The sequence below is a fragment of the Clytia hemisphaerica genome, unplaced genomic scaffold (assembly GCF_902728285.1).
Source record: "Clytia hemisphaerica strain Z4C2 unplaced genomic scaffold, Clytia hemisphaerica genome assembly, whole genome shotgun sequence".
NCBI lineage: Eukaryota > Metazoa > Cnidaria > Hydrozoa > Leptothecata > Clytiidae > Clytia > Clytia hemisphaerica.
The window spans coordinates 222909-240068 of NW_027104406.1; the positions used below are offsets into that span (position 1 = coordinate 222909).

At 34.2% G+C, this 17160-nt stretch overlaps 2 protein-coding genes across 2 annotated transcripts in view; both read left to right on the plus strand.

Moving 5' to 3' along the window:
* The window catches only part of LOC136820094 (autophagy-related protein 2 homolog B-like), a 50504-nt gene that overhangs the window by 17315 nt on the left and 16029 nt on the right, over positions 1 to 17160 (plus strand). Inside the window, exons 18-22 of the mRNA XM_067076333.1 lie at positions 5218 to 5360; positions 5874 to 6064; positions 15314 to 15462; positions 15663 to 16031; positions 16584 to 16664. Coding sequence (XP_066932434.1) covers positions 5218 to 5360; positions 5874 to 6064; positions 15314 to 15462; positions 15663 to 16031; positions 16584 to 16664 — 933 coding nt within the window. The remainder of the gene's footprint in view (positions 1 to 5217; positions 5361 to 5873; positions 6065 to 15313; positions 15463 to 15662; positions 16032 to 16583; positions 16665 to 17160) is intronic.
* Positions 9465 to 13761, plus strand: LOC136820095 (uncharacterized). Its single transcript, XM_067076334.1, has 2 exons — positions 9465 to 11065; positions 11486 to 13761. Exons 1-2 carry the CDS (start codon positions 9518 to 9520, stop codon positions 13589 to 13591), a joined length of 3654 nt encoding a protein of 1217 aa, XP_066932435.1. The 5' UTR covers positions 9465 to 9517; the 3' UTR covers positions 13592 to 13761.

Sequence of the window (17160 nt, forward strand, 5' to 3'; positions counted from 1 at the left end):
AAAAACTTTGGACGTTTGGTGAGCCACTGGGACCGAGCAAAGTCTTTTTGAAACTCAAAACCACTTTTATTAGAAAGAGGATAGTCTAACTTAAATTTTGAGGTATAGCTTTTTAAGTTGGGTAAAGTATTTCTCAAGTTATAAGCTTTTGAAGTTAAAATTCACTTTTCGAAAAGTGTAAAAAAACGTCAAAAATGGGTAATTAAAATGTTGTGACAATAGACAGTGTTGTCGCGGCATTTTGAGAAAGAGAGATTTTTTTCCATACATAACACTCTTCACAGATAGATTCTCTTCAAAATCACTAAAAATAAAATTTTAATTGTTGTTTTACAAATTCCCGCTCTGGTATGTTTTATTACCCGGTGGAAACATTAATGACATCGTTAAAAACGTGCACATCAGAACAAAAGAGAAAGAGAGAGATAGAAAAAAAGAGAACAAATTTAATTACCTGTTTTTGATGCATTTTTGCTCTTTTTGATAAGTAATTTTGAGCTTCAAATAGCAATATCTCAAAAAGTTTTGTTTCAAATTTAATGAATGATACCTCAAAATTTAAGTTAGACTATCCTCTTTCTAATAAAAGTGGTTTTGAGTTTCAAAAAGACTTTGCTCGGTCCCAGTGGCTCACCAAACGTCCAAAGTTTTTTCTGACGCACCCGGTAGGTCAGTCTCACCATCTTTAGATGTCAGTTTGACTATCAATGTAGGTCAGTTTGACTATCTTTTTGAGTTCAGTTTTAATACCTTTTAGAGGTCATTTTGACTACCTTTTTGAGTTCAGTTTGACTACCTCTGTGAGTTCAGTTTGACTACCTTTTTGAGTTCAGTTTGACTATCTTTTTGAGTTCAGTTTGAATACCTTTTTGAGTTCATTTTGACTACCTTTTTGAGTTCAGTTTGACTACCTTTTTGAGTTCAGTTTGACTACCTTTTTGAGTTCAGTTTGACTACCTTTTTGAGTTCAGTTTGACTACCTTTTTGAGTTCAGTTTGACTACCTTTTTGAGTTCAGTTTGACTATCTTTTTGAGTTCAGTTTGACTATCTTTTGAGTTCAGTTTGACTATCTTTTGAGTTCAGTTTGACTATCTTTTGAGTTCAGTTTGACTACCTTTTGAGTTCAGTTTGACTACCTTTTTGAGTTCAGTTTGACTATCTTTTTGAGTTCAGTTTGACTATCTTTTGAGTTCAGTTTGACTATCTTTTGAGTTCAGTTTGACTACCTCTGTGAGGTCAGTTTGACTATCTTTTGAGTTCAGTTTGACTATCTTTTTGAGTTCAGTTTGACTATCTTTTGAGTTCAGTTTGACTACCTTTTTGAGTTCAGTTTGACTACCTTTTAGAGTTCAGTTTGACTACCTTTTTGAGTTCAGTTTGACTACCTTTTTGAGTTCAGTTTGACTACCTTTTTGAGTTCAGTTTGACTATCTTTTTGAGTTCAGTTTGACTATCTTTTGAGTTCAGTTTGACTACCTTTTTGAGTTCAGTTTGACTACCTTTTAGAGATCATTTTGACTACCTTTTTGAGTTCAGTTTGACTACCTCTGTGAGGTCAGTTTGACTATCTTTTTGAGTTCAGTTTGACTACCTTTTGAGTTCAGTTTGACTACCTTTTTGAGTTCAGTTTGACTACCTTTTTGAGTTCAGTTTGACTACCTTTTTGAGTTCAGTTTGACTACCTTTTTGAGTTCAGTTTGACTACCTTTTTGAGTTCAGTTTGACTACCTTTTTGAGTTCAGTTTGACTACCTTTAGAGTTCAGTTTGACTACCTCTGTGAGGTCAGTTTGACTATCTTTTTGAGTTCAGTTTGACTACCTTTTTTGAAGTTCAGTTGACTACCTTGGAGGTCAGTTTGACTACCTTTTTGAGTTCAGTTTGACTACCTTTTAGAGATCATTTTGACTACCTTTTTGAGTTCAGTTTGACTACCTCTGTGAGGTCAGTTTGACTACCTTTTTGAGTTCAGTTTGACTACCTTTTAGAGTTCAGTTTGACTACCTTTTTGAGTTCAGTTTGACTACCTTTTTGAGTTCAGTTTGACTACCTTTTTGAGTTCAGTTTGACTACCTTTTGAGTTCAGTTTGACTACCTTTTAGAGGTCATTTTGACTACCTTTTTGAGTTCAGTTTGACTACCTTTTTGAGTTCAGTTTGACTACCTTTTAGAGTGTCAGTTTGACTACCTTTTAGATGTCAGTTTGACTACTTTTTTGAGTTCAGTTTGACTACCTTTTTTTTGAGTTCAGTTTGACTACCTTTTTGAGTTCAGTTTGACTACCTTTTAGAGGTTCAGTTTGACTACCTTTTTGAGTTCAGTTTGACTACCTTTTTGAGTTCAGTTTTGACTACTTTTTTGTTCTTTGACTACCTTTTTTGAGTCAGTTTGACTACCTTTAGAGGTCTTTTGACTACTTTTTTGAGTTCAGTTTGACTATCTTTTTGAGTTCAGTTTGACTACCTTTTGAGTTCAGTTTTGAACTTTGACCTTTTTGAGTTCAGTTTTGACTACCTTTTTGGGTTCAGTTTGACTATTTTTGAGTTCAGTTGACTATCTTTGAGTTTCAGTTGACTACTTTTTGAGTTTCAGTTTTGACTACCTTTTTTGAGTCAGTTTGACTACCTTTTAGAGTTCAGTTTGACTACCTTTTGAGTTTAGTTTTGACTATCTTTTGAGTTCTATTTTTGACAGAGGTCAGTTTGACTATCCTTTTGAGTTTCTTTGACTATCTTTTGAGTTCAGTTTGACTACCAGTACCTTTTGAGTCAGTTTGACTACCTTTTTGAGTTTCAGTTTTGACTACTTTTTTGAGTTCAGTTTACTACTTTTTGAGTTCATTGACTATCTTTTTGAGTTCAGTTTGACTATCTTAGTCAGTTTGACTACTTTTTGAGTTCAGTTTTGACTACCTTTTTAGTTCAGTTTGACTACTTTTTGAAGTTCAGTTTGACTACCTTTTAGAGTTTTACCTTTTTTGAGTTCAGTTTGACTACTTTGAGTTCAGTTTGACTACCGTTTTGAGTTCAGAGTTCAGTTTTGACTACATTTCTTTTTGAGTTTCAGTTTGACTACCTTTGAGTTTTTAGAGGTCATTTGACTATCTTTTGAGTTCAGTTTGCTATCTTTTTGAGTTCAGTTGACTACTTTTGAGGTCAGTTTGAATACCTTTTAGAGTTCAGTTTGACTACCTTTTGAGTTCAGTTTGACTATCTTTTTGAGTTCAGTTTGACTACCTTTTTGAGTTTGACAGTTTGACTACCTTTTTGAGTTCAGTTTGAGTTTAGTTTGACTACCTTTTAGTTCAGTTTTGTTTGACTATTTTTAGTTCAGTTTGACTATCTTTTTGAGTTCAGTTTGACTACCTTTTTGAGTTCAGTTTTGACTATCTTTTGAGTTGACTATCTTTTGAGTTCAGTTTGAATACCTTTTAGAGTTCAGTTTGAATACCTTTTAGAGTTCAGTTTGACTATCTTTTGAGTTCAGTTTGACTACATTTTTGAGTTCAGTTTGACTATCTTTTTGAGTTCAGTTTGACTACCTTTTGAGTTCATTTGACTACTTTTGAGTCAGTTTGACTACCTTTTGAGTCAGTTTGACTATCTTTTGAGTTCAGTTTGACTATCTTTTTGAGTTCAGTTTGACTACCTTTTTTGAGTTCATTTGACTACCTTTTTGAGGTCAGTTTGAACATTTTTTTGAGTTCAGTTTGACTACCTTTTAGAGTCAGTTTGAATACCTTGAGTTTTTACTATCTTTTTAGTTCAGTTTTGACTACCTTTTTGAGTTCAGTTTGACTACCTTGACTTTTTTTCAGTTTTGACTAGTTTGACTACCTTTTAGAGGTCAGTTTGACTACTTTTTGAGTTCAGTTTGACTACTTTTTGATTTTTTGAGATTTGGTTTTACCTTTTTCAGTTCATTTGACTACCTTTTGAGTTCAGTTTGACCGACTTTTTGAGTTCAAGTTTTTTACCTTTTGAGTTCAGGACTACCTTGACTACTACCTTTTAGAGTCCGTTTGACTATCTTTTTGAGTTCAGTTTGACTACCTTTGAGGTCGTTTGACTACTTTTAGATTCAGTTTGACCCCTTTTGAGAGTTTTTTTTAGTTCAGTTTGACTATCTTTCGAGTTCGGTAGTTTGACTACTTTTTAGTTTTGATCTTTTTGAGTCAGTTTGACTACCTTTTGAGTTCAGTTTGACTACCTTTTAGGGTCAGTTTGACTACCTTTTTGATTCAGTTTTTTTTGTTCAGTTTGACTACCTTTTGAGTTCAGTTTGTTTAGTTTGACTATCTTTTTGATTCAGTTTGGACCTTTTGAGGTCAGTTTGACTACTTTTTGAGTTCAGTTTGACTACCTTTTTGAGTTCAGTTTGACTATCTTTTTGAGTTCAGTTTGACTACCTTTTTGAGTTCAGTTTGACTACCTTTTGAGTTCAGTTTGACTACCTTTTTGAGTTCATTTGATACCTTTTGAGGTTCAGTTTGACTATTTTTGAATAGGTCAGTTTGACACCTTTTTGAGTTCAGTTTGACTACCTTTTGAGTCAGTTACATTTTTTTGAGTTCAGTTTTGACTATCTTTTGAGTCAGTTGACTATTTTGAGTTCAGTTTGACTACCTTTTAGTTCAGTTTGACTACCTTTTTGAGTTCAGTTGTTTGACCTATCTTTTGAGTTCAGTTTGACTACCTTTTTGAGTTCAGTTTGACACAGTTCAGTTTTGACTACCTTTTTGAGTCAGTTTGACTACTTTTTGAGTCTTTGACTACTTTTGGGTTCAGTTTGACTACTTTTGAGTTCAGTTGACTACATTTTGAGTTTCCATTTTTGAGTCATTTGAAACTTTTAGAGTCAGTTTGACTACCTTTTTGAGTTCCGTTTACTACTTTTTTTTCAGTTTGCCTAATTTTTGAGTTCAGTTACTAACTTTTTGAGTTTTTGACTATCTTTTTGAGTTCAGTTTGACTTCTTTTTGAGTTCAGTTTGAATCCTTTTAGGTTCAGTTTACACCTTTTGGAGTTCAGTTTGACTTCTTTTTGAGTTTCAGTTTGACTACCTTTTTGAGTTCACCTTTTTGTTTTTGAATACCTTTTTGAGTTCAGTCTGAGAGGTCAGTATTTTTTTAGCTATGGTTTTTAAAAGTTAAAACTTACTTTCGTAAAATCTTTTGAAAATCTCTAATTATAGAAAACGACTTTCCCCTTTTTTTCAGATGGTAACACCAGGGTCAGTGAATGAGATGAACGCTTTCCAAGAATTCGTTTCATCCAACACTTCAATGGCGGTCAACTGTTACTTCCCCTCTATGCGCATGAACCTTCACACCAATGAAGTATTCGAACTTTTTTATAACAGGTTATAAACGTTTTCACAATTTTTTTTTCCTAATTATTTTCATTTTAGTCTCGTAACTTAAAGTTTCTAAATATTGTATTATTTCAAATGGTTGGAGCTCCCTCAACTTTGATATCTCAGTTTTTAATGGGGGTGAAAAAACAAGCGCAGGGCAGACCCAACTACGATAAGGGACCGTAAAAATCTGGTGATCTAATACGATTCTAATGACACTAAAATGAGTTGAAAGCAAGCTTCCTAAATTTGTGTCTTATTTTTAAGCTTATGCTGTTCGTTCTAGAAAATTACAGGCCTTAACACACCCAATTTGAAAGAGTTCGTGTGTGCGACGAGTCCAACAAACCCAAATGTTTGATCTAATTTGATCAGATGGTCTAATTGCCAACCTTCTTTCAAGAGAAAATCTAACCATATGAAATGCTTCATTGGAAAAATCTTTTGACTAGAATTAAGATTTTCTGCCCTAAGATTTCTGTTGAGAAGTTCAAATCTTTTGCTCTTTTTTGTTGTTAGGATATTTGGTGATTTGGTGATGTTTGAACCGACCGCCCCTGCCCCTGTTGAACTGCCCTCCAAAATGAATAACCCTTACGAAAGTGTACACATCAATTTGGCAAGTCATATCGGTCAACTGGATAGCGGTATGGCAAACCTGAATGCTGGTGACAAATTCTTCATGTGTCGTTCAGCTGTAAGAGGTGACAGTAAGTGATTTTGAAATTACATTTCTGAAGTGTTCAACAATATCTCATCCTTTTTCATCATGTGAACTCTAACCTTCTTCAACCCTTCGAGCAACTTCCAATTTTTTTTAGTAGGGCAACCATCATAATTGAAGATGATCTGCTAAATTTTAGTTAAGCCACATGTCTATTTGATATTTCACAGACGATACGATTTTATCTCACAAATTGACCGATTGGCTCGCCCGATTTTTAACCGGTCTGACTTTGGCTGAACTTTTGACTGTAAGCTTCTATCATCATAAACTTGTAAATTTCCAAGTCAATAGTTTTTTTTTTATCCTAAAAAGTACTAAGGCTGATTTAGCTAAAAAGAACAATTTTGGGCCGGTCTGTAAAATACTCGATACCGGCAAGTAGCAAAAAAATGACCACGCACCCTACAAGTAAATGTCACGTGTACTTGACCTGGTTAATGCGATTAATAGAAATTCGCTCTGGTCAGAGAATTCAATTTATTTTAACCTGAAGACTCAATAAGAAATATAGAAAGTTTGACGATTTTTTGCCCCTAAAATAATTTATGTCTTGATCGAGTTATAAAACAGTGTATAACCACTCCAAAATGTTTATTTTCACAACAACAACCGAGAAGCTTGCAAACAAAAAACAATGAAAGACTGTTGAAAAATGCTTCATTTTTGCTGAAAATTTAAAATAAATTTAAAGCAGTAGGCTACAACTTGATGCTTAGTATTATACTCCTACGATTGATTTTATGTGACGTGAAAGTCAGTTGGATTTGACCCCAAAATTTCAGATTAAACTCAAAAAGTTTACTAGGGCACTTCAAATAATTTTAGCTCAGCTTTCAAGGCTCAATTTGATGAAAACTGTGAAAGAAATAAGCTAGGTGATGTGCTGTTTATGCTGTATGTACCCCCCCCCTCCTAGCTGTACTTAGCTATTACCCCGATTTTGGTGTAAAGGAGCTAAAAAAGGGTGCTTCTAAGTCAACGGGGTGATATAGATCGGGTGATGTTAATACACGATTTTCCTATTAGCAGATTCAAGTAACAAATTCACGAATAAACCTCGAGTAAAGCTCTGATTGGCCGAGACATGCAAAGATTACCTCATACTTTGAAAAAAATATGTTAATGTAAACAATTTTAGCCAATCAGAGCTTTACTCGACGTTTTTTCGCGACTTTTTTGCATGAATATGCTAATAGGAAATTTGTACTAGTAATCTCATGGTTATGAGGGAAATTCGGGATAAATTTCACGAAAACAAGCATGGGATTCCTGGTTAATCTCATGGTTTGGATTGAAATTCTAACAATTCTGAAAGACGTCAATTTAACACTGGGAATCAATCTGAAACTTTAAAAAGAGGTCTCAAAAAGTCATAGAAACGCGAATCGAGTTTTAATTGGATAGTATTCCATTTACTTAAGCCTTCGAAGTTAGTAAGAAATTCGAAAAAGGTGATGGTAATTTCACTTTTGCGGGAAATTACAAAATATAGGAGGGAAATTACAAGTTTGCAGGAAATTAGAAATTAACGTAAGCAAAAACGACAATCGAATTTCAATCAACCATGAGATTAGTGTATTAAGATATCGGATTATCAAAATGAAAGCCGCCTGACAGCGAAAGGTTCACTCGCGAAACAAGGTAGAAACAGTGGAAATAAATTATGATTTAAAAGTTTGCTGTTTTATTGCATAAAATTCATTTGAATGCCGACACGGAATCCGACGGACACTGTAGATCACTAAGAGAAGCCTTTTTCCAAAATATTCATTTTTTTAACTTCTTGGAACTATATGTAATTTGACCTACCCTACGACTCTGTAAATTTAGATTTTTTTGTTTTGATTTTGCTGATGTTTTGATTGATTTTCTTTTTAAGTTTGAACAAGAACGTATTGTCACTTTGGAGCCCTCAATAGAGCAGCAGATATGTAATATTTACTTTGTATGCTTTGTGATGGAGTAGGATTCTCTGTTTATTGTTTTTTTGGAAATTCTTTCGAAACTCCTTTAACCCTTTAAGTGCCAATGTCGTATATATCAGACATGCTATATGGCGAAGCCCTCCTGTAATGCCCAGTTTGAGTTAGAAATCGTCATTTTTGGTCTAACTCGTAGGAATTGGATTGGGCTTCATGGTCAAGCAAAAAAGCAATCAAAAGTGAGTCTTTGCAGCGAGATTTTAAGCCGAGTGATGCAAGAACCTCCAAATTTGGCCCTGCTTTACTTGATTCTGTCCCCCATTGAATTAGTTTGAAGTTTTGCCATTGGGCAACTTTCTATCATTCAGGCAGGTCCGCGCAGCAGGTCCCCCCTTAGCCCAAAAGAAAGAGGAGACTCTAAGCTATCCAACGAGCTATGAACAAGCTTCTAACTCCTTCTAGATCCGGAGATATAAGCTTTTAAATTTTGAACTATCGATTTTCTTAAAAAAACTTGAAAAATGACCGTGGTACCTAAAGGGTTAACTTGCCATTTTTGTTGGTTTTTAGTTTTATCGCTGTGTTGATTTGTTGGTTTGACACTTTTGTCCTTGTCGCGTTCAGTTGGTAAAATGATTGCTCTTTTGGTTTGAAGGTTTTTGACTTTTAGATTAGCATGCGTTGTTTCTGATTTTTAATTAGCTTTTTCAGATATATAAATCAATGATTCAGACTATGAAAGGAAGCACACAATTCATCTTTATCTCTCTGTATTCAACAAAATCTGACGTCCTGTCAAAGAATTGTGGAAAGACATTCCGTCTGATTTTGACAAGCGTTTAAATCAGCTTTTTATTAAAATGAGAAAAAAAATACAAAGGATTTTAATCTAATATTAAAAAGCTTTTAAACCTGCATCTATGATTAAAAGATTTGATCATTGAGAAAAGAAATCAACATTTTACGAATTTAATGGGACAGGATAAATTTGTACAAAATGGGAGAGAGTAAAATATATTTTTTCAATACGTACAGGTTTGTGGACAATTGAAGTTTGAAGGATGTGATTTGTGTGTTTAAAGTGTCTGAGCTTGGTGCATAGCCCTTTACTATAGCTCAAACTTGGTTGATGTTTCTAGTGAGAAAGAAAGGTGTCTCGAACTGTGGGTTTTACAAAAGAAATTCAAACCTAAAAGCATTTTTACATGGTATTTATAAAATGACTGAAATAAATTAGTTCTTTCATGTTTTACACGCTTTTTTTATAAGAATACACTTTATAAGAATGTCCATGATGAAAATGGCCAAAAAAATAAGAATATCGCCATCATGGGATTTGGCTACTCAAGCTAAGAATGCCATTTTAAGAGGGATTATATTTCGCGAAAAAGACGTAATTCGCGATACATTTTGAAACAATTTCATTGTTCTTCTTCAAATATTTTCTAAATATATAGTTAAATGAAAGTTTCAAATACAAATTACAAACAAAGATCAATGATGTCGGAAACGCAATGGGTACAGATGTAAAAGAATTGAGGAATCTGGTCCCTCAAAAAATTGATGATACAAAATGTACAACTGCTTCTTCACTGTATGAACAAATCAATGGCTCCAACACAGCTCAAAAGGCGTTGCTCAAACAACAATCCAAACAATGGTTCAACCTTGGTAACAGCCAGACATTTAACGATCCAATTCAAGCTGCTAAATATCTCTTAGAAAGAGAATATGGGGAATCCTTCCTTTTCAAACCAAACTGCCATAAACCAATATTCATACCCTCAGAGTTTGTTAGTCATCAATACTGTAAAAGCTCGGCAACTGCAATTCTGGATTTTAACATTGAACAAACTATTAGAAATACTCTTGAGAATCTTAAAAAATCATTGCCCGATTCCTGGTTCACTAAAGATTTGGATCTCTTTCTCCAGACACAACAGTCAAATACTGAAATCAACCAATCAGAATACGAGAAATGGATTTCTAGAGTAAAAGCGATGTATCTTATTACTCAGGAACTAAATATTGAAACATTAAACTTGCCTTCTACAACATCAAAAGATTTCATTCAAGATTCTATAACTGAACTGAAAAATGTTTCACCGAATTCAAACATTTTGTCAATTTTGGCTTCTCCCAAATGGAGGCAGACAATCAAAAAAGCTGCAATTAAATCAACGCCAATAGATCCTATAATGAGTTGGTTTTTCAATCTGAATATTGCTGATAGAGGAATGCAAACTGAACAATCTTTCTTCGAAAGGTTATTTTCACTTAAGAACGATGAGTGTCTCAAAGATATCGTTATTCTATCAGCTTGCAATTTTATGAAAGATGTTTCAAATGCAACCCATCAAGAATTTGATATGCTCATCTTATCTGGGGCCCGTAAATTAATCATTGCAGTGGAGGTCAAGCGAAGTTTATCCAAATCTAAACCACTCGAGCAATTAAGAAAGTATCAATCTATATTCGAGCAACAACTCGGTGATCAACTCGGACCGGGATGGACCTTTTTCCCAGTGGTATGTGTTGAAAAAGATGACACAAACTTTTCAAACCACCATTATATCGATCTTGATACTGACATCAAAGCGTGGATATCCAGCATCTTGAATAAGTATCCATTATGTCAATACCCAACACCTTTTGTCTACCCTATAGAGCAAGTCAAAGCGATTCTTCGGCTGATTATTTTCACAGTGCACATATCCAGAAAAGACCAACCAAACCCGACAACTTTATCGTATTGGGTAGATTATGTCAGCAATGCGATTAACACTCTCTCCAATGGCCGAAACATTGTTTTTTACTCAAAACAGCAACTCCCTGTCATCACCAGCGAAGATTCTAGCTATAAAAAGTTAGTTTTCATGGCTGGTTTTGGGACAGGAAAAACGTTTTTGCTTCAAGAGAAAGCAATTCTCTTGAGTAAAGAAGACGAATATAAAGAACGCATATTATATGTGGTTTGTAACGGAAAAGGCTTATTATACCATGACAGGAAAGTGGAACTTCAAAAGTATGGAGTTACTGTCATCTCTGGTGACGAAGCAAAGGTAAGTGTGGCCACATTCGACTTCATGATATGCACCACTGCAATGATTTCACGAAATCATGCAACTTTTCTGTTTTTGTTCCACCCAATAGGTCACTTTTTCTAGTGTTTAAGTGACGTATTGGATGGAAAATTTTAAAATTTCCCAGAAGACTCTCCAGTGGTGCATATCATGAATAAGTAACCATGCCGTGGTTTGCGTGTTGGGGTTTGTGGACTTTTTGGGTGCTTCGTTGAGGTATGGACCCTACCTAGGATTTAAAGACGATTTTTCGGATTGTGGCCCTGAAAGTGATTTATTTCAATTGTAAGTTCGATTTTATTTACCAATTACATTTCAATGCAGCAGTAACACCTTCGTGCTTGAAAGTTAAATTGTAACTGAATGAAAGATATGAACAACCTTTTACTTGTTTTACAGGAAAGCCTAAAGATGGCATGGTTGAGGAACCACTTCAAAGCTATATTCTTTGACGAATGGAATGAAGATATACAAAACAAACTGAATGTTGATTGGTTGAATGACTTCAAAGTTTGCTGGATCGCTCCCAATTCCGCGTACCGGGCGAAAACGAAAGACCTCAATTTGATTAAGGGTCATTTCACGGAGTTCAAAGTTGTTCAATTAACAACCAATTTGAGAAATACGAAAGAAATTGTCAAAGCAACGAAAGAAATAGCTGAACGAGATCTCTACGAGTATGGTCAGGGTGTTGCAGATACGCCGCCACACTTTCCACGTGGACTTTCCCCCGTTTTTGTGTCTACATTTCCTGAAGCCGTATTTGAAGCTAAAAAGCATAATCAGAAGACAGGAATTCTCATTATAGCTAACAATATTAAATCATTGGTACCATTGAAATCCTTAAAAGAACAAGTCAAATTCTTTCATTCATCTCAAAACGATTTTATCAAGGATAACCCATGTGACTTTCTACGTCAAGGAAACATTTTGATTACTTCTCGAAATTTCATTTCTGGTTTTGAATGGCCAGTGGTAATTTATGAAGTGGATAAAACGATCGATAGAGAGCTTGAGTACCATGAATGTAATGTGTCCATGAGGTGTACAACGAAGGTTTACGTCGTTGGCGAAAGTTTTGAATCCGATGACACCATCCCATTCGTTGAAATTTTAAATCTCTTACAACCATTCATCGAAGACAACACGTTTATAACCAGGTTCAAAATCTTGGCAAGTAACTACATATTTGATCACGTGAACCAATTTAAAAGACGAGCTTTCTTAAGATACATCTTACCTATCTTAAAGCAGACTGTTCAAAACCTTTCAAAATGCGAGATGAAAAATTTTTCCTTGGATAATGTCTTTGCGAGTGTAAATGAACTTTTTATGTTTATTATCAGTAATTTGACGGAAGAACAATTGTTGAGCGGGGAAAACAAAAACCCAGTCAAAGGGGATGCGATGCTTAAAAAACTGATTAACTGCGATCTTAATAGTTGTGACAACTACGAGAAATTTAAAGAAGCCCTTGTTCGAAATTTGAATTTTCAATTCTTATTGAATACCTTTGATGATCTTTACGGCCCGTTATCGAGACTGTCAGAGAAAGCGCAATGTTTATTTTGCAATGGTAACCATATCAATGATCTGAACGCAGTTTTACCAAGTGAATTCAAATTATTGGGAATCTCAAACAACGATAGTGACTTTTTGGGATTATTCAAACATTATGCCCATAAATACATCCTAGATCATTTGGCTCATTTTAAACAACCTCAATGGCTTTACCATATTTTTCCAATTCTTGAAAGGACAGTTACGGGTATTTGTGAACCAAATTTTCTGACATTCTCTGAAAATGACAAGTTCTCTCGGTTGCTAGGCTTTCTGGACTTCATGATCGAGGACCTTGTTGGTAGACACAAAAATCTAGAAGAAAACCTTTGTAGAAATACCATTGGTAGTATTATGAACGTAGAATTTATCACAAACGACGATAATTTAACAAAATGGTTCAATTCATATTTGCGTTTTGAAGAACTCCTAAAGCTTTCAGAATCATTTGACATCGATAAATTGACGCGCATCTTAAAAGAAAAACCTACATGCATCGAGATTCAATTTTGGAATAAATTTGAAAGCAACCCAGTACCGATCAAATTTTTAAACAAACTATATATATTACATTTCTCGAACACGGATATTGCATTCCAGAAAATGTTTAAAGTTTACGCAACAGTTTATATAAGGGATCGTTATAATCATTACGTTCGAGGTAAAAGCGAATGGTTAAAAGCAGTTGCACCTGTACTAGAAATAACATTAGAGAGAATTTTCAAATCAAACATCAAGTCATTATCGAAGGAAAATATATTCCTATATTTGAAAAGTTATCTGGAGTTTGTCATTTCGGATACTATTCAAATTGAAGGTTGGAAAAACGTGACACCATTGGGAATCATGAATGATCTGACGGGCAATAATTTAATCAACGATAAAAGATTTCTACAATTTCATTGGTTACACAAACATATACATATCCAAAACTGTAGAATATGACATCCAATCATATTCATAATAATATTTTATATATTTACGCAAAATTGTCTGATTTTACATTTCTAGGGTTTTAAAAAGAGATTACATTTGTGGGGCCTCAAATTTTCCCATTCAGAACTTAACTTGAAAACCATTCAAAGCCGAAACCGAATATACTGTAATATATATAATTTTTTTATTTCAAAACTGATGGTATTTGATTTTTTCGACCTGCCTTTTATTAAGCTTCTTGAAATCAAACCGAAATACAATAGGATTTAATGGATGCATATTGATGCAGATGCGTGTACTAATTTTCATAATGCTGCGAAATACGCCTAAATAAAGTCTTTTTATCATGCCATAACAATATTATTTATTTGTTATTTCAATCTTAGTTTCTCTATTTAATTATGTTATTTGTTAATAATAATTTTCCTTTACAATTTTACTGTTTCATTAATGATTACCAAATTTTTATTTTATAAGGGTTTAAAAGGGGGGATTACAGCAAATCAAAGCTAGAATATGGTCGGCCTAACTTCAGCTTCACTACCTTCAAAATAATCATAGGACACAAAACAAATAAAAAACTACCGGGTGTCTCTGAAAAAACTTCCCCCTGTTTGATTCGAAATTGCGAAAAAGTGAAAAAATATATTTGCTTGATTTTTTCGAAATCGTTTAGATGAGGGTTCAACTTAAATTTTGGTGTATCAAACTTTAAAATTGCTTCATTAGACCAAAAGTTATGACAAAAAGAGTAAAAAATCTTTTTTCAAAAAGAGCGAAAAAAGACGAAAAAACAGGGTATCAAATAGACTCGCTAAGCTTTGGAAACTTTTGGAAAAATTTGGATAAAAGTTTGTTGCTTGTTTAAAACTTCATGCTCATTAATGAATCCAAAAGGATCTCTAAATTGGCAATAAAAATCATTAAAAACGAATAATAAAACAAAAAAGATGCACAGAAGACCGCGAAAGTAAAACTTTACTGTCAATAAAGTACAGTGTGTTCTTGTCTAATTTGATACCCTGTTTTTTCCTCTTTTTACGCTCTTTTTGAAAAAATATTTTTTACTCTTTTTGTCATAACTTTTGATCTAATGAAACAATTTTAAAGTTTGATATACCAAAATTTAAGTTAAACCCTCCTCTAAACGATTTAGATAATATCAAGCTAATATATTTTTTCACTTTTTCGCAATATTGAATCAAACAGGGGGAAGCTTTTTCAGAGACACCCGGTAGTGCCCAGTTTGAAAAATGAAAAAAACTATTAGGTTTGTTTACTGTGTTAAAATCGTCTGGCATTGTCCTGAGTGAACGATTCTGCATATTTAGAACGATTTAAGTTGACATTAGAATAGCTGTCCAGGACGCTATTTGTATGATGCTTCAGCACAATACACCTATCAACACCTATCAACGCGGTCAGCTTTTGAGGAGACTGGCAACGAGAGAACAAATCTTACTTGTAAATGCATCACCAATCGCCTAGAAAAACAACCGTGCCTCAAAGTGTTGACAGGTGTATACTTTATCTAATCATTTTTCAATTACCCGCCCCTTTTTGCAAGGGCGGGCGGGCAGTTCCGGTTGGACGAAAATAGCCCGAAACTAACCCGAAAATCAATAATATGCGTGTTGAAATTTTCAAAACCTGCAACATTTTTTCGCAACTTTTCGAACGATTCGAACGTTATACAGTCAAACTTACTGAATTGATTCTTTTCGTTTTTAGCGTACGACTCGCACTCCACAGGAGATGACAACAGTCTGTTCTCAGGTGATTTTTACAACGATGCATACACCAGACAACACCAACAAACCAATTTCAGTTTTTCATTGCATATCGATGATGGAAAGATAGCTTTATTTCCACCTTTGAATGTAAGTTTTGCTTACTATTATACTGAAGGTATTTAGATTACCCAGTCCAAGTCTCAAGGGAAAACTTAATTTTTTTAAACTTAATTTATAAAAAGAGACTGACAAAAGCTTGGTAGATTTTTTTTGCATTACGTTTGACCCTTTTGAAGGACTCATTTCTAGTTATCTCTGAAATATCTTGTTTTCATTCTCTAAAACAGCCGGCAACCGAAACAGAAAATAAAGAAGATACGCTTCATGAAGACAGTGATGAATCCCTTCTCGGTCACGTAGTAATCAGCGCAAAGGAAGCTCATCTATTTGTAGCGTCAGGCTTCAAAGGGAAAACCAATCTTGACTTTATCGAGTTGTACACCAATACAATAGACTTTTATCATAACAGTATTTTAAACGAATCTATAGACTTCATGTTAATGCAAGATGCATTGTGTATAGACTACCTTGAACAGACTATTTATCCGTCAATGCCGTCGATTCAAAAGAAATGTCGTGCGTCATGTCGGCCAGAAGGTACAGCAATGTTATCATTGGCAATGAAATGCGTATCGCATCCAGAATCGAAGAGAAAGGTTGAGTATTTGTTAAACAATTGTTTTCTTCCTAAACTGGTCTTTAACTGCCCCAGATCTCGCGAGGTCTATATTTCTTCCGATTATTAGACGATAAGATTGTTTTGAATTTTTTTTAAAGGGCTACATACACTGTACAATATATTGTCAGGCAGATATTGATGATATATTGCTGAGTGCCGGCAATACATTGAAAAGGTGTCCACAATATATTGTCAGCTTGATTTGCAATTTTCTAACAATACAAGGGGATTGTTTACAGAAAGTAAATTCCTTTTTATAATAGAGCACATGTTATTTACTTCGTACATTACGGTCCGAAAACGATATTGTCAAACATTGTATGTCAATATATTGTGTAGTCTAAGTAGACCTTAAAATCAAGACTAAGATTTTTGGAAAACCATACTAGACTTTGACAGTGATCACGCTCGACTGAAACTTATAATTAGTAGTAGAGCTAAAATATTTTGTTTTTGGCTCTTAATTGCTAGGAATCAAACTGACGGATAAACAAATTCATCTATTACATGATATTTTGTATCTATACAGGAAAACACAGTATCAGTTGCAATACGTGGTGGAACATTGAAACACCGTGTCCTTCCTTCTGGTCATAGTTGGTTGACGCAAGTATGTTTTGTCGATTCTCCTCGGAGAAGTCATTTTGCACATCATTTCCAATTTTTTTAAATTGCTTAACTGAATCCAGAGGAGTTGATTTAGAAAATCTGTTTTTGATCAAACCTACGTATCGAATTACTGCTGCTGACTAAGGAATCCAATATTTTAAGTTAAGATATACTTTCCTTTTTGCAATATATTTTCTTAGTCTTTCTTTCAAAACCGAAACGCTGGCTCATCTAATTAGGTTATGCCGAAGATTAAAGGCGAAAATTCTGCGTAGAGTTTAGACTGGGAATCCAGTCGTTTATAACGTTTTTGTTGAAAGCGGGAAATTTTTATGTCGGGATATGGTTAAAATAAACTATATTGATGCTTCTGTCAAGTTTTCTACTTCCTATTTTTTACTGAGTTAAGTCGTCTAGCATGCTAGACTACGTAGAGTTCGAAGTCTCTTATTTTCTAATCAAGTTACATGGTCTCGTTAGCTCATGAAAGTTGTACT